This window comes from Bos javanicus, chromosome 2 (assembly GCF_032452875.1).
Source record: "Bos javanicus breed banteng chromosome 2, ARS-OSU_banteng_1.0, whole genome shotgun sequence".
Taxonomy (NCBI): domain Eukaryota; kingdom Metazoa; phylum Chordata; class Mammalia; order Artiodactyla; family Bovidae; genus Bos; species Bos javanicus.
The window spans coordinates 34,062,883-34,090,275 of NC_083869.1; the positions used below are offsets into that span (position 1 = coordinate 34,062,883).

The 27,393-nt window shown below is 35.9% G+C and overlaps 1 protein-coding gene across 1 annotated transcript in view; it reads left to right on the forward strand.

Moving 5' to 3' along the window:
• LOC133256048 (potassium voltage-gated channel subfamily H member 7) overlaps window positions 1-27,393 on the forward strand; it is a gene marked incomplete at its 5' end in the record, with an annotated part of 132,748 nt that overhangs the window by 49,981 nt on the left and 55,374 nt on the right. Inside the window, 2 exons of the mRNA XM_061430748.1 lie at window positions 16,397-16,796; window positions 24,639-24,838. Of these exons, the coding sequence (XP_061286732.1) occupies window positions 16,397-16,796; window positions 24,639-24,838 (600 nt within the window). The remainder of the gene's footprint in view (window positions 1-16,396; window positions 16,797-24,638; window positions 24,839-27,393) is intronic.

Sequence of the window (27,393 nt, forward strand, 5' to 3'; positions counted from 1 at the left end):
TTGGAATTTTTAAGATTCAGTTTTGGGAATGCCCTGGTGGTCCAGTGGTTAGGACCGCATGCTTTCACTGCAGGCTGATGTCTAACCACTGTGGTCCCATGATCAATCCTTGGTCATGGTCAACTTAAAAAACATGCACAAGCTAGAAGCTGAGAGTTATGTTTTATGCAGTGGGAATTTTTAGGACTTCACATCATGCCCAAGAGACAGCATGTCAAGTAACCCTGAGAGAACTGCTCTGAGGAGGTGAGTGGAGAAGCCAGGTTATATAGTTTTACAGAAAGGGCAGGTAGCCTGAACATCAAAAGATTATTGTTAATTAAAGAAAACTAGATATTCCAAATTAAGGAGTTTGTTGTTGTTGTCACTCAGTCATGTTCTACTCTTTGCATCCTCATGAACTGCAGCACTCCAGGCTTCCTTGAGGTTCACTATTTCCTGGAGTTTGCACAAATTCATGTCTGTTGAGTCAGTGATACTATCCAACCATTGCATCCTTTTCCTGTCCTGTTGCCTTCTTCTCTTCCTGCCCTCAATCTTTCCCAGGATCAGGGTCTTTTCAAATGAGTCAGCTCTTCCCATCAAGTGGCTAAAGTATTGGAGCTTCAGTTAAAGAATTTAGCACTTTTCTATGTATGGGAAGATGTAAGAGTCTGGGCTCACTGAAATCATTCCTTTCATATTCATCAAAGCTGTCTGGGGCCAGTATTCTGTGTGTTTCATATCCTGAGTCCCTCAGGGCTTTCCATAGGGATGGGCTGCAGCCTCATGGCTACTGATTACCGTGGCAGTCTTGTTTATTGATATGGGAGGAAATATTCCAATTCTTAGTCAGGGAACTAAGATTCCACAAACCGCATAACATGGCCAAAAAGAAAAGATACAAAAGAAACTAAAATTCAGGGTCCTTTTCCACTTAAGAGGGTTTTCCCAATTGCTCAGCAGGTATAGAATCTGCCTGCAATGCAGAAACATAGGAGATAAGGGTTTGACTCCTGAAATCCCATGGACAGAGGAGCTTAGTGGGTTACAATTCAAAGGGTCACCAAGAGTCAAATATGACTCAGCAACTGAGCATGTTCCAAGTCCATCAGGACCTCACTATCTTTTTTTTCCCAAGAGGAGATCGGATATCATAAACAAACACCCTCTGTAGATGGTTGCTCCTGACCAATTAGGGCTTGATGGCAAGAGAATCCTCCTTAGCTAGGAGGACAATAGGTTTAGAGGTAAATTGTCTCCCATAGAACATGCCCATCAAACTGGATGAATAAAGAGCAGGTTCAGTTCAGTTCAGTTGCTCAGTCGAGTCCGACTCTTTGCGACCCCATGAATCGCAGCACGCCAAGGCCTTCCTGTCCATCACCATCTCCCGGAGTTCACTCAAACTCATGTCCATCGAGTCAGTGATGCCATCCAGCCATCTTATCCCTGTCGTCCCCTTTTCCTCCTGCCCCCAATCCCTCCCAGCATCAGAGTCTTTTCCAATAAGTAAACTCTTCGCATGAGGTGGCCAAAGTACTGGAGTTTCAGCTTTAGCATCATTCCTTCCAAAGGACACCCAGGACTGATCTCCTTTAGGATGGACTGGTTGGATCTCCTTGCAGTCCAAGGGACTCTCAAGAGTTCTCCAACACCACAGTTCAAAACCATCAATTTTTCAGTGCTCAGCTTTCTTCAAAGTCCAACTCTCACATCCATACATGACCACAGGAAAAACCATAGCCTTGACTAGATGGACCTTTGTTGGCAAAGTAATGTCTCTGCTTTTCAATATGCTATCTAGGTTGGTCATAACTTTTCTTCCAGGGAGTAAGCGTCTTTTAATTTCATGGCTGCAGTCACCATCTGCAGTGATTTTGGAGCCCCAAAAGATAAAGTCTGACACTGTTTCCACTGTTTCCCCATCTATTTTCCATGAAGTGATGGGACCAGATGCCATGATCTTCGTTTTCTGAATGTTGAGCTTTAAGCCAACTTTTTCACTCTCCTCTTTCACTTCCATCAAGAGGCTTTTTAGTTCCTCTTCACTTTCTGCCATAAGGGTGGTGTCATCTGCATATCTGAGGTTATTGATATTTCTCCCGGCAATCTTGATTCCAGCTTGTGCTTCTTCCAGCCCAGCGTTTCTCATGATGTACTCTGCATATAAGTTAAATAAGCAGGGTGACAATATACAGCCTTGACGTACTCGTTTTCCTATTTGGAACTAGTCTGTTGTTCCATGTCCAGTTCTAACTGTTGCTTCCTGACCTGCATACAGGTTTCTCAAGAGGCAGGTCAGGTGGTCTGGTATTCCCATCTCTTTCAGAATTTTCCACAGTTTCTTGTGATCCACACAGTCAAAGGCTTTGGCATAGTCAATAAAGCAGAAATAGATGTTTTTCTGGAACTCTCTTGCTTTTTCAATGATCCAGCGGATTTTGCCAATTTGATCTCTGGTTCCTCTGCCTTTTCTAAATCCAGCTTGAACATCTGGAAGTTCACGGTTCATGTATTGCTGAAGCCTGGCTTGGAGAATTTTGAGCATTTCTTTCCTAGTGTGTGAGATGAGTGCAAGTGTGCGGTAGTTTGAGCATTCTTTGGCATTGCCTTTCTTTGGGAATACACAGAAGAACTGTACAAAAAAGATCTTCACAACCAAGATAATCATGATGGTATGATCATTCACCTAGAGCCAGACATCCTGGAATGTGAAGTCAAGTGGGCCTTAGAAAGCGTCACTACGAACAAAGCTAGTGGAGGTGATGGAATTCCAGTTGAGCTATTTCAAATCCTGAAAGATGATGCTGTGAAAGTGCTGCACTCAATATGCCAGCAAATTTGGAAAACTCAGCAGTGGCCACAGGACTGGAAAAGGTCAGTTTTCATTCCAATCCCAAAGAAAGGCAATGCCAAAGAATGCTCAAAGAGCAGGTTAGTTAAACAATATATTCTTCCTGGATTCTACAAAACTTAGACAAAGTCTCAAACTTGACTCTCCTCATCTATAAGGATGATAATATTACTTCCCTTCTTAAGTTTTTTTTTTTTAATTTGAGACGCTAATGAAATAATATATGTAAAACTCAGCAAACTACTCAAAATCAGCTGTTGTTAAACTAGTTGAAATTTTAATGTTAGATACTCCTAACTTTGTTTTTAAGTAAAGGGCAAGAAAGCAAAATACTTCTTTATGAGTATTTATCTTTATGAACCTCTTATTATGGGTAAGTCCATGTAATTACACCAAATAAGTTCCTATTATAAAGAGTAAAATCTCACTCTTTCAAATTTTAAAATATGTACACCAACAGTAAATAAATTTCAGCTTAGTGAAATGAAAGAATGGGTAACAAATAAATAGACAAACAAGACTGTTATGGGAAGTTAATTTACTAATGATATTTCATCAGTAGCAATCAAACAAGTGAATATTAGAATATGCTGATTATTCTAGGATAATTTCTAGATTGCAACATGATCAGTTTAGCTTCAGTTACTATATTACTTGAAAATAAAGATTTCCTAAAATAAGTAATTCAGGTTATCACTGTTTCAGATAGAACTTCAAGTGAGCTGAAACAAGAGTAAATTTATGTGGTTCACGTTAGTATAGGATGAAATAATCTTGGGGGAAAAATGGTGTTTGAATAACCTTTCTCATATAGTATCAGAGAGAAAGTGAAGTTTGCATCAAGAAAAGCAATGCCAGTTTCTTACTCTGTTAGATATTATTTCCTGGGTTCCCCCATGTCTCCAAACCTGCTCCTCACTCTTAAAATGTGATGTGATATGGCAAGGATTCTGGCTTTGGAGTCATACAGACCTGAGTTTGATTCACCTCTGTGCCACTTACTTGCTATATTTGAGCAAGATATTTACCTCATTTAAGACTTCATTTCTCTTCTGTTATATGATGAGAAATAGATTCTTGTGATATCTAAACGTAAAGCAGTGTATGTGAAAAGACTAGACCAGCACCAGGTACATAGTAATCGCTTGCCAAAGATTACTTTTTTATCCTTCCCATCCCTTTGGATTAAATCCCTGTTATTTTAATAAGTATTCCTTTTAAAACTTAAGTGTTACCACATTAATCCATAAATACCTTAATTATCCACTTATTTGACAAAGATTTATCAAGTGTCTACTATCGTATAGGAGTTATTAGATTAGCTAGTTGCAGTTAGGATTCCTGGAAAAATAGAAGACAAAAAGGAAATCTTTTGAGGACAGTTTTCCAGCAGGCTGAAGTCCATAAGATTGCAAAGAGTCCAACACAACTGCACACCCACACAAGCAACTCAAATTGTCTTGCAAAGCCCAGGAGCTCGGGGTATGTGGTAGGGAGAAGTATGTGGGCATCAAAACTAGCAAGTGGGAGGGGTGGTCTGAAAAGAGCATAAAGAATCAACTATGAAGGATAACAAGACCAGTGATGGATTGGACTGCATGATACATTTCTCAAGAGTAACAATGAAGATATTCCTTTCTATGCAGACTATATTTTATAACTATAATCAGGCCTTTCAAGATGTAGTGATATTTCAGAATGAAATTTTTCCCGAAGGGTATAATATACCATGTTGTTGTTGTTCAGTCATGTCCAACTCTTTGAGATCCCATGGACTGTAGCCCTCCAGGCTCCTCTGTCCATGGGTCTTAGATAAGAATACTAGAGTGGGTTGCCATTCCCTTCTCTAGGCAACCTTCCTGACCCAGGGATCAAACCCACATCACCAGCATTATTGGCAGATTCTTTACCATCTGAGCCACCAGGGAAAAAGAAATACTTTCAAAGTAAAAGATCTTACATTCACATGGGTTAATTGGGAAGTTTCATCATATGAAGGAAAAAACTTCTTTGGATTTTGGTCCCCAAATTGAATGACAAGATCTAAAATCACTAAGCTTGAGGTCATTCTGATGAGGGGTAATCTAGTTCAGTGTTTTTCAAACTGAGGATTCATGGAGGTGCCTGAGAGTCCGAGAGACCCTCAAGGATTGACAGCAAGACAGGCTGATAAGACTCAGAACCATCCACCTCCACCATACAAAGAGTAACCCAATTTTATCTGCTTTTGCTTTACTAATTACAGTTTCAAGTACATTTTAATAAGAATTAACTTCATTAATTTTTTCATTTCCAGGAGAGGGTACAGTAACTCCCTTCTCAAGTAGATTCATTCATTCTATCAGCATTTACTGGGAACCCTGCTTTCTGTTGTAGTTGTTTAGTCGATAAGTTGTGTGTAACTCTGTGACCCCATGAACTATAGCCCACGCAGCTCCTCTGTCCATGGGATTTCCCAGGCAAGAATACTGGAGTGGGTTGCCATTTCTGAGTTTATAGGAAAGAGTGAGAAAAGACCCCTAGAGTGTTATCTGATGGCAGCTTTAATATTACTATGTATAGGAGGACATGTGACCATGAAGGGGAAGTTTTTGATTACCAGAGAGAGTTTTCCGGGTAGAAGGGTCAGGCTAGTTAGAAGGGAAGCCCATTAGAGGCATAGAGGTACAAGGTGTTGGTTCCCAGCCCTATCAGAACCAACATAACAGATATTTTAATGACCCTTTCTACTATTGTTAAATAAAAGTCATAGATAATATAGCCTTCTTACACACACATAATTTCCTAAATATATAATACCCATTTTTAATATAAAGGAAAAACAAAAGAAATGTTCATTACAAAATACCTAGTTGATTATGTAAATGCTTCAGGCATGTCTGCATAAAAAGATACAGCGAAGTTATCAGAGGCTTGTTGTTCAGTTGCCAGGCCATGTCCAACTCTTCATGACCCCATGGACTGCAGCATGCCAGGCTTCTCTGTCCCTCTCCATCTCCCAGAGTTTGCCCACGTTCATGTCCATTGAATCCGTGACGCCTTCCACCCATCTCATTCTCTTTCCGCATCTTCACCTTCTGCCTTCAATCTTTCCCAGCATCAGTGTCTTTTCCAATGAGTCAGTTGTTTGCATCAGGTGCCCAAACTATTGGAGCTTCAGCAACAGTCCTTCCAAAGAGTATTCAGGGTTGATTTCCTTTAAGATTGATTGGTTTAATCTCCTTGCTTTCCAAGGGACTCTCGACAGTCTTCTCCAGCACCACAGTTAGAAAGCATCAGGTCTTAGGTGTTCTGCCTTCTGTATTGTCCAGCTCTCACATGTCTGTACATGACTACGAGAAAGACCATAGCCTTGACAATATGAACCTTTGTAAGCAAAGTAATGTCTTTACTTTGTAACACATGTCCAGATTTGTCATAGCTTTCCTACCAGGAAGCAGTGGTCTTCTAATTCATGTTTGTACCTAGTGATAATGAGGAAGCCCATAATGAAACAATAAATTAAATATTAAACAAGATAATGTTAGTTTTCTTTAAATTTGCATTTTAATAAAGGTTTTCATAGCTATGTATGTATATTGCATACACATATATACATGCATTTATATAGATAATAGAAAATTTTATCTGCATATATTAATATTTATATACCTAAGAACACTGATAACTACAAATGTTGACTGATATAGCTGTGCTGTATGCTATGTATGTTGTATATAAATAACACAAGATCTATTGTCATGAAAATGAATAGTGGCAGTAACGGGGTTTGCCAGTGTCATTAATATCTTCCTAATGCTAACGCCATCCAGATACCGAGGAAAATATTCTCTATTTCTTAATTTTTGTATTATCAAACATCATGCCATCCATAGCAAATTACCTCAATATCATTGATGCAAAGGAACAATATTACTCAGTCCAGTTCAGTCACACAGTCGTGTACGACTCTTTGCAACCCCATGGACTGCAGCATGCCAGGCTTCCCTGTCCCTCACCAATTCCTGGAGATTGTTCAAACACATGTCCACCCAGTTGGTGATGCCATCCAACCATCTCATCTTCTGTTGTTCCCTTCTCCTCTTGCCTTCAGTCTTTCCCAGCATCAGGGTCTTTTCAAATGAGTCAGTTCTTCAAATCAGGTAGCCAAAGTACTGGAGTTTCAGCTTCAGCATCAGTCCTTCCAATGAATATTCAGGACTGATTTCCTTTAGGATTGACTGGTTGGATCTCCTTGAAGTCCAAGGGACTCTCAAGAGTCTTCTCCAACACCACAGTTCTAAAGCATCAATTCTTTGGCGCTCAGCTTTCTTTATAGTCCAACTCACACCCATACATGACAACTGGAAAAAGCAACGCTTTGACTAGATGGACCTTTTTGGAAGTAATGTCTCTGATTTTTAATATGCTGTCTAGGTTGGCCATAGCTTTTCTTCCAAGAAGCAAGTGGCTTTTAATTTCATGGCTGTAGTCACCATCTGCAGTGATTTTGGAGCCCAAGAAAATAAAGTCTCTCACTGTTTCCATTGCTTTCTATGTATTTGCCATGAAGTGATGGGACCAGATGCATGGTCTTAGTTTTTTGAATGTTGAGTTTTAAGCTAGCTTTTTCACTGTCCTCCTTCACTTTCATCAAGAGGCTCTTTAGTTTCTCTTTGCTTTCTGCCATAAAGGTTGTGTCATTTGCATATCTGAGGTTATTGATATTTCTCCCTGCTATCTTAATTTCAACTAGTGCTTCATCCAGCCCAGCATTTCACATGATGTACTCTGTATATAAGTTAAATAAGCAGGGTGACGATATACAGCCTTGATGTACTCCTTTCCCAATTTGGAACCAGTCCATTGTTCCATGCCTAGTTCTAACTCTTCCTTCTTGACCTGAATACAGATTTCTCAGGTAGCAGGTAAGGTGGTATGATATTCCCATCTCTTGAAGAATTTTTCAGTTTGTTGTGATCCACACAGTCAATAAAGCCAAAGTATATGTTTTTCTTGAACTCTTTTGAATTTTTGTTGATCCAACAGATGTTGGCAATTTGATCTCTTGTTCTCTGCCTTTTCTAAATCCAGCTTGAATATCTGGACATTCTCAGTTCACGTAATGTTGACACCTTCCTTGGAGAGCTTTGAGCATTACTTTGCTACCATGTGAGATGAGTGCAATTGTGTGCTAGTTTCCACATTTTTTTGGCATTGCCTTTCTTTGGAATTGGGATAAAAACTGACCTTTTCCAGTCCTGTGGCCACTGCTGAGTTTTCCAAATTTGCTGGTATATTGAATGCAGCACTTTCATAGCATCGTCTTTTAGGATTTGAAATAGTTCAACTGAAGTTCCATCACCTCCACTATCTTTGTTCGTAGTGATGCTTCCTAAGGCCCACTTGACTTCACATTCCAGGATGTCTGGCTCTAGAGGAGTGAGTACACCATCCTGGTTATCTGGGTCGTGAAGATCTTTTTTGTACAGTTCTTCTGTGTATTCCTGCCACCTCTTCTTAATATCTTCTGCTTCTATTAGGTCCATACAGTTTCTGTCCTTTATTGTACTTATCTTTGCATGAAATGTTGCCTTGGTATCTCTAATTTTCTTGAAGAGATCTCTAGTCTTTCCCATTCTATTGTTTCCCTCTGTTTCTCTGCATTGATCACTTAGGAAGGTTTTCTTATCTCTCTTTGCTCTTCTTTGGAACTCTGCATTCAGATGAGTATATCTTTCCTTTTCTCCTTTGCCTTTAGCTTCTCTTCTTTTTCAGCTGTTTGTAAGGCCTCCTCAGACAACCATTTTGCCTTTTTGCATTTCTTTTTTGAGGGGATGGTCTTGATTACTGCCTCCTGTACAATGTCACAAACCTCTGCCCATAGTTCTTCAGGCACTCTATTAGATTTAATCCCTTGAATCTATTTGTCACTTCCACTGTATAATCATAAGGGATTTTATTTATGTCATACCCAAATGGTCCAGTGGTTTCCCTACTTTCTTCAATTTAAGTCTGAATTTTGCAATAAGCAGTTTATGATCTGAGCCACAGTCAACTCCCACTCTTGTTTTTGCTGACTCTATAGAGCATCTCCATTTTTGGCTGCAAAGAATATAATCAATCTGATTTCGGTATTGACCATCTGGTGATGTCCATATGTAGTCTTCTCTTGTGTTGTTGGAAGAGGGTGTTTGCTGTGACCATTATGTTCTCTTGATAAAACTCTGTTAGCCTTTGACCTGCTTTGTTTTGTACTCCAAGGCCAAATTTCCCTGCTATTCCGGGTATCTCTTGACTTCCTACTTTTGCATTCCAGTCCTCTGTGATGAAAAGGACATCTTTTTTGGGTGTTAGTTCTAGAAGGTCTTGTAGGTCTTCATAGAACCATTCAACTTCAGCTTCTTCAGCATTACTTCTTGGGGCATAGACTTGGATTACTGTGATATGAAAGGTTTGCCTTGGAAAGGAACAGAGATCATTCTGTCGTTTTTGAGATTGCACCCAGGTACTGCATTCTGGACTCTTTTGTTGACTGTGATGGCTACTCCATTTCTTCTAAGGGATTCTTTCCCACAGTAGTAGATATAATGGTCATCTGAATTAAATTCACCCATTCAAATCCATTTTTGATCACTGATTCCTAAAATGTCGGTGTTCACTCTTGTCATCTCCTATTTGACCACTTCCAATTTACCTTGATTCATGGACCTAACATTCCATGTTTCTATGCAGTATTATTTTTATAGCATTGGACTTTATTTCCATCACCAGTCACATCCTCAACTGAGCATTGTTTTTGCTCTGTCTCTGTCTCTTCAATTTTCTGGAGTTATTTCAACAACAATATTATTGGTTGTCTCCAAAAAGTCAACTTTTCATTATCTGCTTCAAATGTTTCCATAGTTTGCTTCTCTTTGTTAAATGTTACTTTAGAGATATTAATAGTTAGACTCTAGAGCTCTCTGTTTAGTTACATGCTTCATTAAACTCTTACTCCCCTGAAAATTTGTAGTAGTATTGTGATTAATTAATTGACCTTTCACACTTCACTGTTATTTTTCATGAATTCTGAATGTAGGCAAGGCCTTTTGACAGGAAGTTTTAGCAGAGAGGAGGAGTTTCTGCTCACATTGATATGTTTGCTTCATTAGTGTGATAGATAAATCGTGGAATGGTTACAAGGGAGTGCAAAGCAGGCCTCTGGTATAGAAACTTTGATCATTTTGTCAGTATTCCTTCTGAAGCTGATCTCTACAGTAGTTGTCATTAGTTTGTTTGAAATAAATTTCTAAAACATTAGACGTACTCGTGTTCAAATTGAAATAACAATGAACATTTTGCAGCCCTGCATGTTTATATGTGTCTACACATAAAGTAACTATGTCTCTCATTAGGTAGTTTTTAGGAATTATAGCAGAAGTTTCAACTAATTGTATTTGAGGTTACAGGTCATGTTTCTAAAAGTCTATGGCATGACAATTAAGAGACAAAGAATCTACAATGGAATAAGTCTTGAACTAAGGAATAATAAGAGTATTCCATCAGTAAATGTTGCATAAGTTCTTCACTTACCCATTACTTATATGTGATCCACTGACTAAAATTTGCTAAAGACAAAATAAGTTTTGGTTAAATGTTTCCAGAACAAGCCAAATTCCAAATATAAAAAGATAACATATTATTCATAATTGTTTATTTACTGCAGCATTTGCCTACTACTATTTAGAATCATTTGATGATCAGTTTTCTGTGTTACTATAACTAAAGAGAAACTAAGATCAAAATGCAGCAAAATAGAATGTTAATTTTAAAACAAAATAAAAATAAACATATCTCGAGAGTAAAGGATGTTAAATATTGGAGATTGTAAAATCTTCTTTTTAAAAGCCTGTTTCTTGAGAAATTTATGAGGTTTGGTACAAATAAGGAAAGGCTAAGCTAGGTGCCCCCTCGCTATGGTTTTTTGCACACTCAAAATACAGCTCTTTGATTGTATTAGTGAGTGTGTTTTAGAGATATTAAAATGATATGACTCAAGCTGAACAAAAAAATAAAAATTAGTTTCAGTATTATTGTGTTTTATTGGGCAATTTATTGAATGATGTTTGCAAGTACTAGAACTTAATGGGAATAGAAATGAAATCTAAAAAAAAACGTGAGTGTGGAATTATGAAATTTATACTCATTAAGTGTTCCCTTTTCCACCTTGTGTGTGTTGGTCACTTTGTCATGTCCAACTCTTTGGGATCCCATGGACTGTAGCCCACCAGGCTTCTCTGTCCATGGAATTCTACAGGCAAGAGTCCTGGAGTGAGTTGCCAGTTCCTTGTCAGGGGATTTTCCCAACCCAGGTATCGTACACAGGTCTCCTGCATTGCAGGCAGATTCTTTACCATCTGAGCCACCCAGGAACCCCCTTTTCCCATTTGAACCCAAATATTATGCTTCCCAGATTATGTAGGTAAAGGATCCGCCTATAATGCATGAGACACAGATTCAGCCCCTGGGTCAGGAAGATCCCCTGGAGGAGGAAATGGCAACCCAGTCCAGTGTTCTTGCCTGTAGAATCCCATGGACAAAGGAGCCTGGTGGGCTACAGTCCAGAGGTTGTAAAGAACTGGACACAACTGAGTGACTAAAAATATACATCACTTGATAAACAGGACAGAATGATGGATTAAGTAGCAAGTTTCAGTGACAATCATGTAACAACCATCAGCCAGAACCAAAGATCGCATATTTACATTTCCTCATTCATAAAAGAATGATTCTATCTACTTACAATAGGCAAGGATTATAGAGATTAAACCCTGAAATAAAGTATTTTAAAAGTAAGATTTTTTAAAATGCTTACTAAAGAGAATTATTTTTCAAAATTGTTTTGAAAAATGCTCAAACATGAGATTTCCTCCTATTGATGATGCTTTCTCAGTTTAACTGTAGCCAGACTTATTCATAAGCAGAGTTGTTAAATACTTCACCTATTTTAATTTTAAAATAACATTGTTTTTCTTCAAAAATAATTCTATTTACATTAAGAGAGAATGTCTGAACTACTGTAAAATATCTAGTAGAAAAAAATCTCATAGTTTTTTTTTAGTCTGGGCCTGTTATCTAACATATTGACAAAATTGCAGTTATTTAAAGTATATATTCTTAATATAAAATTCAGTTAACAAAGTTGTACTTAATAAGGGAAAGTAGCTTTTATCTCAATATATATAAAATAAAAAAAAAGTATCTGGGGCTTTAATAAACTATGGATGTGGGTACATTTTTTAAAAAACTGAAATTGGATGATATTCATCAGCTACTCAGAAATTTGAAAAATTAAATTTCCAGGGGGAGAATCATTTTACATTTTTTTTAAATTGTGGCAAAATGAAAGTCTTAAGATCGTCTTTCTTTACTGTGGTATTCAGACAAAAATAGTTTGAGATGTTGTTCAATCAGGGTAAAGGAGTTGAATTCTGAACTGGCATAGGTACTGTTGAGGTGGAAAATTGACTTGTTAAAGTTTATTATATCTCTTTTGTTATATATTAATAGACAGTACTGGAAAACAGTGGACCTTGCTTTGACCTACTGCAAAACAGTTCACCTCTTTCTAGATCTTATTTCTTGTCTTTCTGTCTTTATATTACATCATAATGATTTCTCTTACCTCTAGTGAACTTTTATATGCTTTTCACTCTCTACCAAAGGTAATAATAAACAAAGAATAGTTTTCTAAAACCAGTGAAAAATTCAAGATATACCACCTAAGAGAAACTTCTTTACCTCTACTATTTTAAAAGTTCTTGTCATTAGTTTCAAGATAGTTTTATTTCTATTTTCAAAAATTGAAAAAACACCCACTAAGGTAGATTTTCATAGTGTGTCTCGGTATTACATGAACTTAGATATACTGTGAGATAACTATGCATTCTGAAAATATTCTAATCAGCCAAAAACTACCAATTATAAGGTAGTTGTTGGTCCCATTTTTGACTTGCCGATAATACAAAGATAGTTCATTGAACTAAACAATGGAAACTAATAGCCTGACAAATCAGAAAGAAGAGATTGATTTTTTTTTTTTTTTTTTGGCCCATTTTTTCTGAGATTGTGGTGCAGTCACTTCTCTTTATTGTATTATCTGGGGCAAAACACCTTAAATCCTTAAAGAGATATTTAAAGAAAGAAAACAGAGTTATTGCTAGCCTAAATGTCATCTACAAGCTGTGCTGTACACAGCTGTAACTAAGGAAGAATGCCCAGGCGTATTAGCAGCCTCTTGATAACCATAGAAAAGGCATTTGTTACTTGGTACAAGTTATAGAATCAAAAGAGAGTGGCTTTGACTGCTGAAGTCAGTACTCACTCATCCTCAAGATGCACCTGAAGGTTCTGTCTACCCCCAACACTTTCACTCTTCCCCTCCCTCTTCTTCTCTGTCCTCCTCTCCTTCTGCAGTTCCTTTGTGCCAGCTCCTTTGGAACTTTATCATGTACCTTACTTTTTCAGCTTTTTTGGTACAGAAAATATGTCACTTGTGTGTTATTCTATTTATTTACCTTCTCAGGAAACTTACTGTCATCTAGATTTCACCTCATTTTGACATAATTGTAGAAGAAACACCAGAGGTTTCTTTTGAGAGGAGGGCAAAAAGGAAGCGGCATATACAGCAGATTTGATTCCTTTCCTTTTCATAGCATCATTTTGCTCCACCATCTTTGTAGCTAGTACTTTTTATCACAATATGTTATTAAAACAGCTCATTTATTCTGAAGCATTTCGCTTCATTAACAAAATACCTATACAAATTTCATTATATTTCATTTATCTTGAGTTTCAGAAATTGCTCCCAAAAAAAGGCAGTTTTGAACAATAACCCTCAAATATTTCTGATTTCTCCACATAAGTAAATAGGAATCAAAACTGGAGGAAAAATAAATGTGCAAACTTAAGCTCTGAAGTGTAGAAATGGAGTTACGCTGAAACAGGTTGATTTCTGTTAAAGAGTCTGAGCAGCCAGTGCAACTGGCTGATAGTCTTGTCTTTTAAAAAATCCCTGCAGTTTCCCAGGGGAGCTGAAAGACCAGTGTTCAAAAGCTTCCACTCAAAATTCCCGATATCAGAGTAACAAGTTTGGGAAATATGTACCTCTAAAACTCATTTTACAATATAAAGTTACTGCTTAGTGATGGGAACAAAAGCAAATGAGATATCAAAATAAAAACACAGTTACAATGTACTGGATATTACCTACAATGCTAGAAGGAGGCATTATTATGCCCATTTACAAAAGAAGAAATTGACGCTTAAAGATTAAATAAGTAAATTGTCTGTGATGACACTGTTACAGAAGCAGAATTTCAAACCTAAGTTTCTTCCGAAGTTCTAACTCATAACTGCTACACTGAAACTTTGATAATATAAATAGTAGCAAGTTGTCTTTTCGGGAGACAAAAGAAGGAACCCACCTCATGCTAATTTATTCTCCATTCATTCATTGAAGAGACATAATTTTAAAATTGTGATGAAAAAACACTGTTTCCCTTCAGATCAGATCAGATCAGTCGCTCAGTCATGTCCGATTCTTTGTGACCCCATGAATCGCAGCACGCCAGGCCTCCCTGTCCACCACCAACTCCCGGAGTTCACTCAGACTCACGTCCATCGAGTCAGTGATGCCATCCAGCCATCTCATCCTCTGTCGTCCCCTTCTCCTCCTGCCCCCAATCCCTCCCAGCATCAGATCTTTTCCAATGAGTCAACTCTTCGCATGAGGTGGCCAAAGTACTGGAGTTTCAGCTTTAGCATCATTCCTTCCAAAGAAATCCCAGGGCTGATCTCCTTCAGAATGGACTGATTGGATCTCCTTGCAGTCCAAGGGACTCTCAAGAGTCTTCTCCAACACCACAGTTCAAAAGCATCAATTCTTCAGTGCTCAGCCTTCTTCACAGTCTAACTCTCACATCCATACATGACCACTGGAAAAACCATAGCCTTAACTAGACAAACCTTTGTTGGCAAAGTAATGTCTCTGCTTTTGAATATGCTATCTAGGTTGGTCATAACTTTCCTTCCAAGGAGTAAGCGTCTTTTAATTTCATGGCTATTTCCCTTACTACACCCTAAAAAATAATAGCTCAGTTTTGGGAACAGAGAAGACTCACCTCTCCTCCCATTCCTAAGTGAGCAATGACCAGAATCCAAATTGTAATAAGATGACCATCACAACTACACAAACTCCTTTTTAGAAGATTCGAATACTAACTGAAAAGAATTCAGGGGAGACAGAAATCTTTCCTTCCCTTGTGACCACTCTGGCATAAGGAAAAAAAAATTGTAACCCTGATTTTAGAATGGTAATGAAAGTATTTTCTTGATATTTAGAGCTCTTTTCTCACCAAATCAATATGAAGATATAGGGTGATAGTTCTGCCACATGCTATTTCTTTAATTAAAATATGTGTTCTTAACAAAGATGGATGTACTTTGAGAAATAAACACCAACAATGAACACATAAAATAACTCAATAATTGATTGGTAAATACCATGTAACATGGAATAATTATATACCCTGTGAATTACATACTACTTATAGTTGACATTATTTAGGAAACCTAACAAATGAACTTGCAATTTGTTTACAAATTTCAAATCCAAATTTGTTTACAGATTTCAAATCCAAACAACCAGTTAAATATCCTGATATTATTTAGAAGTGTCCTATCTTTAGATACCTGGTCAATAATAGTCATGCAATTAGTTACACATATCACATCCCAAAGCAAAATACATACTACCATTGGGATATCAAGAAACAATTTATCGATTCAACACATTTAAAAAGGAAAAACTGAATCTGAATATAGTACTTAATGCATGCATGCAATCATCCAGTAAGTTTCCCAGTTATCTGCTTGACTGGCTCCTCATTAAAACACGTCTAAACTCTAATGTCAGCTTGTCAGCAAGATTCTCTTTGGCCTTCCTTTCTAAAATGGTTCTTATCCCAACCCAAGCTCCTGAATACCCTCTATCATATCGCTCTGTTTTTATTATCATTGCACACTTTTCACTCTCTGAAATGATCTTATTATTTGTTTCAAAAATATTTATTTCCCCCCAATAGACAGTGGGCCTTGTTTCTCTTTATAAAAAGTGACACTTTGTCTAATAAATAAATATCTTTTTCTACTATAAAAATGACCACGTCCATTTGCTCTACACTATAATCCCACTTGCTAGGCCCACCAGTAACACACTGGGTTGTTTGTCAGTGAATGAATGATTTACTGAGTACCAGTTATGTTCCAGGCAAATGGTTAAAGTGCAAAACAAAGCATGGTCCCTGTTCCAAAAGTATTACATGCCAAGATACTGAATTAATGTACCATACACTTTCAAAGTACTTTCCAAACAAATGTTAAAAAAATAAAAAAACTAACCTTGATGTTTAATTCAAATATGCAGTTATCTTCAGTGCTGCCATATTTTTGTAACCTATTTCTACTTACTTTGCTACACAGGAACACACACTGAATTGTTTACCAACTGTTTCTGATCATGCACATTTATTTCCACAGACAACAACATTAATTGGTCTTTTGAAGACAGCTCGACTCCTGCGTCTTGTGAGAGTGGCCCGAAAACTTGATCGATACTCAGAATATGGGGCTGCAGTTCTAATGCTCTTAATGTGCATATTCGCCCTGATTGCTCACTGGCTGGCTTGCATTTGGTATGCCATTGGGAATGTAGAAAGGCCCTACCTGACTGACAAAATCGGCTGGTTGGATTCCTTAGGACAACAAATTGGGAAGCGTTACAATGACAGTGACTCAAGTTCTGGACCATCCATTAAAGATAAATACGTCACAGCACTTTATTTTACCTTCAGCAGTTTAACAAGTGTGGGATTTGGGAATGTGTCTCCTAACACCAATTCGGAGAAAATCTTTTCGATTTGTGTTATGTTGATTGGCTGTAAGTAGATTTCTCTTTTGTTATCTATTAGGATAAAATAATAGTACAAAATCAATGTCTCAAAAACATTTAAAAGAAAGCAAAGAAAAAATTATAGAAAGTTGTAGAGATAATGGGATTAAATATATGTGTATTTTATCAAATCTGATTCTCTCTGAGAGGGGACACACCAAAGATGTTGCATGACTTCAGGAAACTATGAGCATAAAACTAGAGTGACATGATCTTGGGATTCAGGAATTGAGACTTGAAGTCCACTTTTACTGATGCAAAAATGTGTCTGTAATTTATTACTAATGGTTATGTTCTGTAATATTTCAAGCTGAGACCAGATTAGAATAGGAAAGACTCTTTTACATTACATAACTAGATATACAGACATTGGTAGATTGATATAGATGTGTAAATATCACCCTACTAATTATAATGTAAGCCAATCTTTCATAGATACACATATGCACATATATACATATATATATATGTATGTATTTTTCCTTGTCATTTGACTAAAAATTCCTTTTTGACATTATGCCAAGGACCTAAGTGATTGCCTTTTACCCTACAATGGGTAATGCTATGAGCATCATTTATAAGTTATATTCTTTAGAATAAGAAAAAAAAAACTGTGTAAAACTAAAGATATTTTAATATTAATTATAAAAAACCACACTTTGGAACCACTAAAAATAACCTTGTTTATACCAGGCAGCAACTGACAAAAGCATGATGGATTTTTAAAGTCTGAAAAAGAGCATCATCCTTAGATTGCATACAAATTTGAAAATAGATCCAGAGACTTAATTTTTGAATGTTAATATATTGAGTAATAAAATGTTCTTGGTAAGCTTTATTTATGAAACGTAAATAGATTCATATTAGTATATTATTTATTGATTCAAATAGTTTAGTGTTCACTGTGCTTAAAATTTACTTTTCATATGTATGTCTTGTGCTTTTATTTTAGTAAGATTGTATAGGCAAATAATACATTTAAATAATGCTTAAAAATATTCTGAAAATTCAGGCTCAGTCTTGTTACAAACCAAAAAACAGAATTACACTCAAAAGGAAATGAAAGTGGAGCCTGCTGGAAAAAATAGAAAATTCATTCCAGAGAGACTGAATCTTACAGAACAAACACAGCCCCAACCATTCTGTGATTGCAACTGCTAGTAAATATTTTATAGTGGCTATCAGTTTTAGTGGCATTAGTAACAAAGAAAAGAAAAAAAGTATGCTTTTAATTATAGAAATATATATAGGCACTTTTCAAAAGAAAACAGTACTTGACTCTTGAAACAGAATTTGCAAGGAAGAATTTTTTAAGAGCTATGCCATGCTAAGTTGCTTCAGTCCATGTCCGGCTCTGTGTGACACTATGAACTGTAGCCCGCCAGGCTCCTCCGTCCATGGGATTCTCCAGGCAAGAATACTGGAGTGGATTGCTATTCCCTTCTCCAGGGGATCTTCCCCACCCAGAGATGGAGCTGTCTTATATGTCTAGCCTGCACTGGCCTGCGGGTTCTATGCCACTAGCCCCACCTGGGAAGCCCTTTTTAAGAGCACTGAAGTTTATCCTGTTCACCCCATAGGAATCCTTACCTCTTGTAAGGATTAAGTGAAATGCATGGTACTATTTATCGTATAAATTATTTTTTTTGTCTTACAATTGTTTTAATTTTTATTTTAATGAGTTCTTTGATTTTGCTTGTCTTGTTTGCTCATGACTTTTGTAAATTCTTTAATTAGTTAATATGATACTCGAATAATTTTTTTTTATTTTCTTTTCTTTTTTAACTTTACAATATTGTATTGGTTTTGCCATAACGTGTAAATTATTTTAAATTAGAGAACTCAGTTCTTTACTTGCTCTGTGGGTGGTGGTGGTTTAGTCGCTTGTGACAACGTGGACTGTAGCCAACCAGGCTCATCTGTCCCAACATCTAATCCTTAAATCAGGGAATTACTGCCAGTTTTTCTTCTTCCTTTCTTTGTGTCTTTTTCTTTCCTTTTTTCTTTCTTTTCTTCCTCCCTTGCTCTCTACTTCCCTTCCTTCCTTCCTGTATTTTTGCCTTTTTGAATGTGACATTATGCTATTTCTATTGATTGTTTAGGAAGAATATTTGTTTCCTGCAGAGGAATTCTATCTTTTAATAAAAAACACTCTAGTTAATTGGGTTGACTAAGATATATCCATATCCCACATAATATCTTTTATTTGAATAACAGACTTGCTTCTACAAAACTTAATCAAAATGGGATTATGTAAAGCTTAGCATCACACAGGAAAAAAAATTTATACATATTCCTAGAGAATTGGATCATGAGCTATTATGCCATAAAAGGTAAAATAAGATTGGAAACTTAGCAATAATAAGCATGCCTTGAAATTTTCATAGCCATTTAATGTATTTGTGTATACCTACACATGATATTTTCATTTAGACCAAAATGTATTTAGAAATGATTTAATTTTCTGTATTTAGTTCTATTTTTATACTAAGTACATACCCCTCAATTGTATGAGTAGTTTGATTTAAACCTGAAAATAAAATATAATATCCAAAATATAAATGTAAAGTATTGTATATATACTACTGCAAGTTAAAGTTGTTACAGTCAGTTATCAAGTTGAACTCTTTTTCCCAAAGCTTCTTTAAAACTAATATTCATTCTAAAATAAAATTTTAAGCCAAAGTAATCTGCAATCCCTTTTGCAGCAGTACAATTCAAGGAAACTAAAAATTAAACATTAAAGGCTATCATCTAATTAAATTCAAATAACTCAGATACCTATAGATACATTTTTAAAAACTATTTGCAAAGATAGTCACCAACTTTGCTTCTGAATATGTACAGAGAACAGTAACCATAGAATTCTTTTTAAAAATATACACACTTCAAGATGAAAAATAAAAGCATATATATGGAATTTAGAAAGATGATAACAATAACCCTGTGTACGAGACAGCAAAAGAGACACTGATGTATGGAACAGTCTTATGGACTCTGTGGGAGAGGGAAAGGGTGGGAAGATTTGGGAGAATAGCATTGAAACATGTAAAATATCATGTATGAAATGAGATGCCAGTCCAGGTTCAATGCACGATACTGGATGCTTGGGGCTAGTGCACTGGGATGACCCAGAGGGATGGTATGGGAAGGGAGGAGGGAGGAGGGTTCAGGATGGGGAGCACATGTATACCTGTGATGGATTCATTTTGATATTTGGCAAAACTAATACAATTATGTAAAGTTTAAAAATAAAATAAAATTTTAAAAAAATTAAAAAAATAAATAAATAAATAAACTCTCAATCCTGTTTTGGAAAACAGGATTGCATTTACAGAAACCTGGCTAAGTTTCTCCCAGAGGAGGAAATAGAGATAAAAGTTAAAAAAGAAGTCTACCTGTGAGCTCATAAACTGTTAAAATATTTGGATAAATACCTGCCCTTTGTAAGCAATGTATGATAATAGCCAAGGCTGCCTTTTAACTAAAATCCTTTTTTTTTAGACTATATTATTTTCTAGGCAGGAATAAAAAGTAAAATACTAAAAAAAAAAAAAAAGTATAAGTGAGAATATAAGTTAAGATCACATATTTATATCTATTTTTCTGATATTAATATATAACATAAGTATAATCTTTATTCAAATATTATAAATATACACATTTGATTTTTAAAAACCTATAAACCAGTATATAAAGGCAAATGTATTTCATCTCTGACCTGCTTGACAAACATCTTAGGAGCATTTCTTTTTTTTATAATGTGTAAAACAAAGTAACCAGATTTCTGTTTCTAACCATGATGGCGAAACTGAAACCTTACACTACTCCTATAACTTCTTTTTTTAAATATCAGAAAACTAAACAAAGTATATAAACATTTAGATTTCATCACAATTAGTAACTTCAGCTTTCCAAAGGATACTGTTAAGAGGAACAAGCAAATGATAGACTAGAAAAAAATACTCTCAATACTTAGATCTAGAAAAAAAGACTTTCATTTAGAATATATCAAGCATTCTTACAACTCCATAATAAGAAGACAAGTCAATTTTTAAAAAATGAGAAAAAGTTTTAAATGGACATTTCACAAAAGAAGATATGTCAGTGGCCAGTAAATACATGGAGAGATATTATTAGTTGTCACGGAAATGCAATTAATGCTCTAAGATGGTTAAAATAAGACAACACCAAATGTTCGGAAGGTTGTAGAACAGCTGGTATTCTCAAATATTGCTGGTGAGAATGTAAAGTCACCCCAAATTTGGGAAATAGCTTGGCAAGTTCCTTAAACATAACCAGCGGCATGTGTGCTCAGTGGCTAAGCCATGTCCAGCTCCTTGCAACCCAGTGACTGTATCTCCCCAGGCTTCTCTGTCCATGGGATTTCCGAGGACAAGAATACTGGAGTGGGTTGCCATTACCTTCTCCTGGGGATCTTCCCCACCCAGGGATCAAACCCTAGTCTATTGCATTGGCAGGCAGATTTTTTACCACTAAGCCACCAGGGAGGTCCGAACATACCACACAGATCCGCAATTCTATTTCTAATTCTTGCAAAGGGAAATGAAAATGTATACCCATACAAAGACTTGCACACAAATGTTCCTCACAGTTTTATTCATAATAGCCAAAAACTAGAAACGGTGAGATTTTATCAACAGAAGAGATAAATGAACTTGGTAGAACCATGTGATGAGAATCTACTCATGATAAAAAAAAAAAAAGAACAAATTGCTGACACATACAAAACAGAATTTCAAAATTCATATGACTGAAAAAGGAGTCAGACATAGATGAATATGTTCATTATGATTCTATTTATATGAAACTCTAGGAAATGCAAACTAATCTGTAATGACATAAAGGAGCTCAGTGATTGTCTAGAGTTAGCCTAGAAAACAGTGGGCAAGCAGCCAAGGGACACAGTGGAATCTTCTGGGATGATGAAAATGGTCTATAATCTTGATTGTGTTAACACGGGTGTGTATGCTTGTCAACTAACTGAGCTGTGCATTTAAAATAGATTCATTTTATTGTACCTAAATTATACATCATCAAAATTTATCTTTTTAAATTTGCGTACTAGGTAGAAAAGCATTTTTATTTCTTTTATCAGTATGTTTCAGCTATTACCCAATGACCCTACATTCATTGGGATTCCCTGGTAGGCTCAGATGGTGAAGAGTCTGCCTGCAATGTGGGAGGCCCAGGTTTGATCCCTGGGTTGGCAAGATCCTCTGGAGAAGGAAATGGCAACCCACTCCTGTATTCTTGCCTGGAAAATCCCATGGACGGAGGAGCCTGGCAGGTTACAGTTCATGGGAGCCGAAAGAGTCAGACATGACTGAGCAACATCACTTTCACTTTCTAAAATCATTAGTTTGGTGAGCTTCTTAGATTTTGAGTGTGGCATGCTGAAGTTTTAAATTATACCTGTTTTATTTGTATAGTACCTCGAGGTGAAGCAAATCATTTTGGTGAAAGAAGAATTTTCTGTTAAGGAAGGGTAAACAAAATAGTGAGTTGAGAGAAATGATTGTATGGTCTGCCAGCTTGCTTTTGATTCATATTTTATGCCAGTTGATGGGCATTAGCTAAATAATTGGAGAAGAAAATGGCAATCCACTCCAGTGTTCTTGCCTGGAGAATCCCAGGGACGGGGAGCCTGGTGGGCTGCCGTCTATGGGGTCACACAGAGTCGGACACGACTGAAGCGACCTAGCAGCAGCAGCAGCAGCTAAATAATGTATACAAAATAGAATCATTTTATGATTTTCTCTTGCTTACCACCTTTAGCTCCATTTGCTTCCTAAAAATATAGGAAAAAAATGTATGCCTTTATTATAATTTAAAAAGTCATTAGCATAGAATTTCCTTAGAGAAATATATGCTATTCATGTATTCAACTGTGTACTTATGATCTAGATTTTGCTGTCCTATCAATGAGTAGAAATACCTGTTTATGATCAAACTAATGTTTGGTTCATTTTTATGGCAGTATGGAGATAAAAACACAGTATTTATTAAAAACAAAATAAGAATGTTTTCCCTGACTCTTCTTTGCATAATTATGTGGTTTAAGTAAAATAACTAGCATTGATTATGGGCCCTCTAATTAAATCAAGTGAAAATCTGTACCAAACCATTTCCTGAGAACATGATAGATACTTTGGACACTTATCAACAAGCATAAATATTTCCAACACTAAAGTTAGGCAGAGTAAAATATATTTTTCACATAAATCTCTTTGAATCGTGGTAATCCATTTTAGGCACGTATTGCTAGCTCCCTTCTTAACTGTTCATTTACTCAAATTATGCCCAAGTTTTTGTTTTGTTTTTTTTCTTTTTCACGCCTGTGGAAGATACAACCTAAACAGGTTTTCTATATTAATGAGACTTACTGTCTTTCACAAACCCCAATTCAGCCTTCCTATAGATTTCCCCAATATTTTTCCCTTTACATAGATAAAGCACCACCCATTTGTCTGGGACATTCTCTTACTTGGGACATCTATGATAAACAAGGACCATGCTAACCAAGAGACAGAAATAAGATGGAAAAGAAAGCAAATGACCAAGAAGATAAATCATTTTAAAACACAGACTGAATCTGGCCAAAATTTACCTTAAAAATGATCAAGCGGTTTATATAGGCAATGGTTTGTAAAATGTGTTGTGGAAAAAAAATACATTGGGTGAATATTGTTGAACAAATACTTTGAGGAATTGTTGATTGTTGTTTTTGCTTTTTTTTCCCTTTCCCCCCACCTGCTTGATACATTACAGTTCCATTACCTCCGCTCTAAGTGTCTGACATATGTCCAAAGCAAGATGTAGGCCATTGTCATCATGTGACTTTCTGTATAGAATATAGAATTTTTTTTAGGATTATTAGAAACTAAACAAATATAAAAAGAAAGACAAGATATTTAAAGAGCTTCTGTTAAATTATAAATATTTTGCCCAGGAAGCTTTAGAAATGGCATTCTAAATAATGAATGTTAGGTTTTTTTCTTCCCATAGGTGAAAGAACAAAGACGTCATTCTATTTTTCTCTGCAAAAATAAAGCTATTTTCTCATAGTCTAAGCCAAAGATATATTTCTCATATAGAAAGTAGAAAAATAAATTTTAATAAATTAAAAATTACACATGAAGAAGCACTCTAAGGAAACGGTGATTTCCTTGAAACAATTTATGGGGATTCCCCTGATGGTCCAGTGGCTGAAACTCCGGGTTCCCAATGCAGGGACCTCGGTTTGATCACTGGTCAGAGAACTAGATCCCACAGGCCACAAAGATCTCACATACCACAACGAAGCCCTGGCACAGCCAAATAAATGAGTAAATAATTCAAAAAATATTATTCCTTAGCAAATCCTTAAATTTTATAGTAAATTTTTAATATTACAAGGTAGAGTTGTCACAATTTAAAAACCTTTACTCCACTTCCAGAATACAGATCTGTGGTAACCCCATGATGTACCTTCTTATTACATTACAAATAAAATGTTGATTCTAAACATATTTTATCTCTAGTCAATAGTCTAGATTGGTTACAGGTTGATATTGTAAATGGTCTGAGTTTTTACTTTAATAGTGAATCCATGATGAATTCGGGTATTTTTCCTCTCCAGATTTACCATGAAAATTATAAACTTTACAACAGTATTGACTTAACTACTTTATTCCCCACGGGCCAGTGATAAACCCCCACAAATGGATTGAGATTAAAAAAAAAAAATCTGCATTTTGAGATTCTGACAAGATATAATATCCCCAAGTGCAGTCTTTCCCCCATAACTTTGTTTTTTATCCAATCCAGCATTAATGTATGCAAGCATTTTTGGGAATGTATCTGCAATTATCCAAAGACTATACTCGGGAACTGCCAGGTACCACATGCAGATGCTGCGAGTAAAAGAGTTCATTCGCTTTCACCAAATCCCCAACCCTCTGAGGCAACGGCTTGAAGAATATTTCCAGCACGCATGGACTTACACCAATGGCATTGACATGAACATGGTATGTATTACTGTTTTCCAAAACTGGAGCCCCTCAGGCATTATAGCTACAGCCAAAATGAAAAAAAACAGTCTCACCAGCTTTGAACCCCTTGCTTTTGTTTTCCTTTCTCGGATGTTTATTTTCTCCCCTGGAGATAGTCTTTCATCCTCAACTCATGGCATTGCATGGTGCTATATCTAGTTATACTGTGTGGCAAAGGCATAACATGATGCAAACTGATATAACTGTGTGTCGTAGAGCGCCCACTTCTGGTCAGAGAGAGCATTGCTAAGTTAGGACTTGGGCTTTCCCACATGGCCTAGCTGCCAGAGCCTGCAAAATAGATGGATCCATATGCATTAAGATATTACCAGTAAACAATAAGATATTACCAGTAAACAGTAATAACTATAATGCCTCCAAACAGAAATTTTTTTTAAAAATATGACATTTTAAGGATTTGTGGGAGAGGTTAAGGAACTTAAGTATACCATAAACATTTTATAATAGGAAGTTTCATGTTTCTGTTAAGGACAATTTTTCTATATTTTAATCAGTTAAATATGTGCCCTTTTACTGTATCTGGTTTAATGCATCTTTCCTTTCAAGGGGGAAATATGTATTCCTTCATAACTCTTAAACAAATTCAACATCAACTTTTCATAACCTTCCCTCCTCTATTAATGCTTAAAAATCAATACAACTAATAAAATTAATTGACCTAAAGAGCTACTTTAATTATTAGGAAAATTACATATATCTTTTGGACCTAGCTATTTGGCTATAGAGATTGATTACTAAAGATAAATTATATGATAAATACAAATTCAGTAGCGTGTCATAGACCTATTAAAAAATGATTAGAATTATGATACCCTCCCATCTAGTTATTCCTCCACTGGGCAAGGATCTTTTTTCTAAGAGTTCTTTAGAAAATGAAATCTTTCAAAGTTAGTGACAGCAACAGTATGATACAACTTTTTCATACAACTTATTCAATTGAGATTGACATTTTTTTATTTCATTATCAATAACCTAACAAAAAAAATAAAGGTTCAAAATTAGCAGTTAAGGTACAGAAAGCATTGCAAATACTGCCCAGTTTGAAATATATATTTACATATGATAAGTTTACCATAGCTGTGCATGATTTATTTGATTGAGAAGTAATGGCATGCCATTATAAAATTTTTAATTTGAGGAACTAATCAATCAGCACATTTCATACAAAACCATAACTGAATTCCATGAGTTATTTCTAATTATCCCATATTTACTTGTAAAAATTCATTTGCAAAGTTGATCTTACCAGGATAACACTTTAATCTCTTAAGAAAGTACCTACAAATTGGTCACTTTTGTTTATTTCCATTCATATTATTATTTAATGAAGATATCAACATTCAGAAACTACAGGGGATTCTCTAATGCTGGGTTGGCTGAAGCAGTGTCAAGAATCTTTAATCAAAACACATGTCACTCAATTTTGTTGTTCCATTCTGCCAGATTATTTCAATAACAATAGTTAAACATTTATTTATTTTACTTCCCCTCTCCATATTACTCTAGTTTTGTGACCATTTTTTTTGTGATAAAGTCTATTTTGTAAAAACTATTTACCTTTCATTGTTTGACTCTATTACCTATGAATTTGGTTTATATACCACTTGCCTATTTACAATGTACTTATGAAAGATTTATCTCTTTCCTGTCTGCTTCACACCTTAATACATGGAATCACAACACCCACCGGTAAGAACAGGAGGTATTTATATCCAATTTAATTCTCGTGTAAATTGTGGAGAACACCCTTGTGATCTGTCAGGTTTAGAGCTTGTTAAATGATTTCTAATGTTAGTTCTGATCTTTTTTGCATGGTGTAGCAGAGGAAATACAAAGCAAGAAACTGGGGAAGATAACCTGGAAGAGGCCAAGTACAGAATAGAAATTCTTAAGTTGAACAACAACTTGACCTCTAATAATATTTATATAGAGTTTCCCCCCGAACCCACCCACAAAAAGTCATTTATCTGCCCCTTCCTCCACTCTGGTAAAGGTTATGGGTATACGGTTTGCATTAGATAATTGTCATAAAGAAAACGTCATTCTCTTTCATCATCCTCTATTTTCATGATGTAGGTGCTTTTCTTTCCTCTCATCTGCATGCCTGTATTGCATGATCCAGGAGTTGTGTGAGCTCTAAACCATGTGCCACTGAGTCTTGCGTGTGGTTTTGAGAGCTTGACTTTGCACGAACTTCTTGTTTGTACACAGTGTCTACATTTCTCATCTTGTGACTGCAATGTGAGTAAAAGATCCAAGTGCAATATAACTCTGAAAACTCAGCAAATGGAAGATGCTTGCTAATTAAGCACAATGTGCTAAAGAAAGTTGATTAGAAAAAAGCAACCCTACTCTTAGACTACTGAGAGGTTAAAAAAAAATTCTTTTTTTTTTAACCTCTAACACCACATTGTTAAATCCCCGTGTCTTATTAGTTTTATTGTTAACTAAATTGTGATTTAATAACAATTTAATGCGACTTAACTTTATGTACTGTGATACATAAAAAT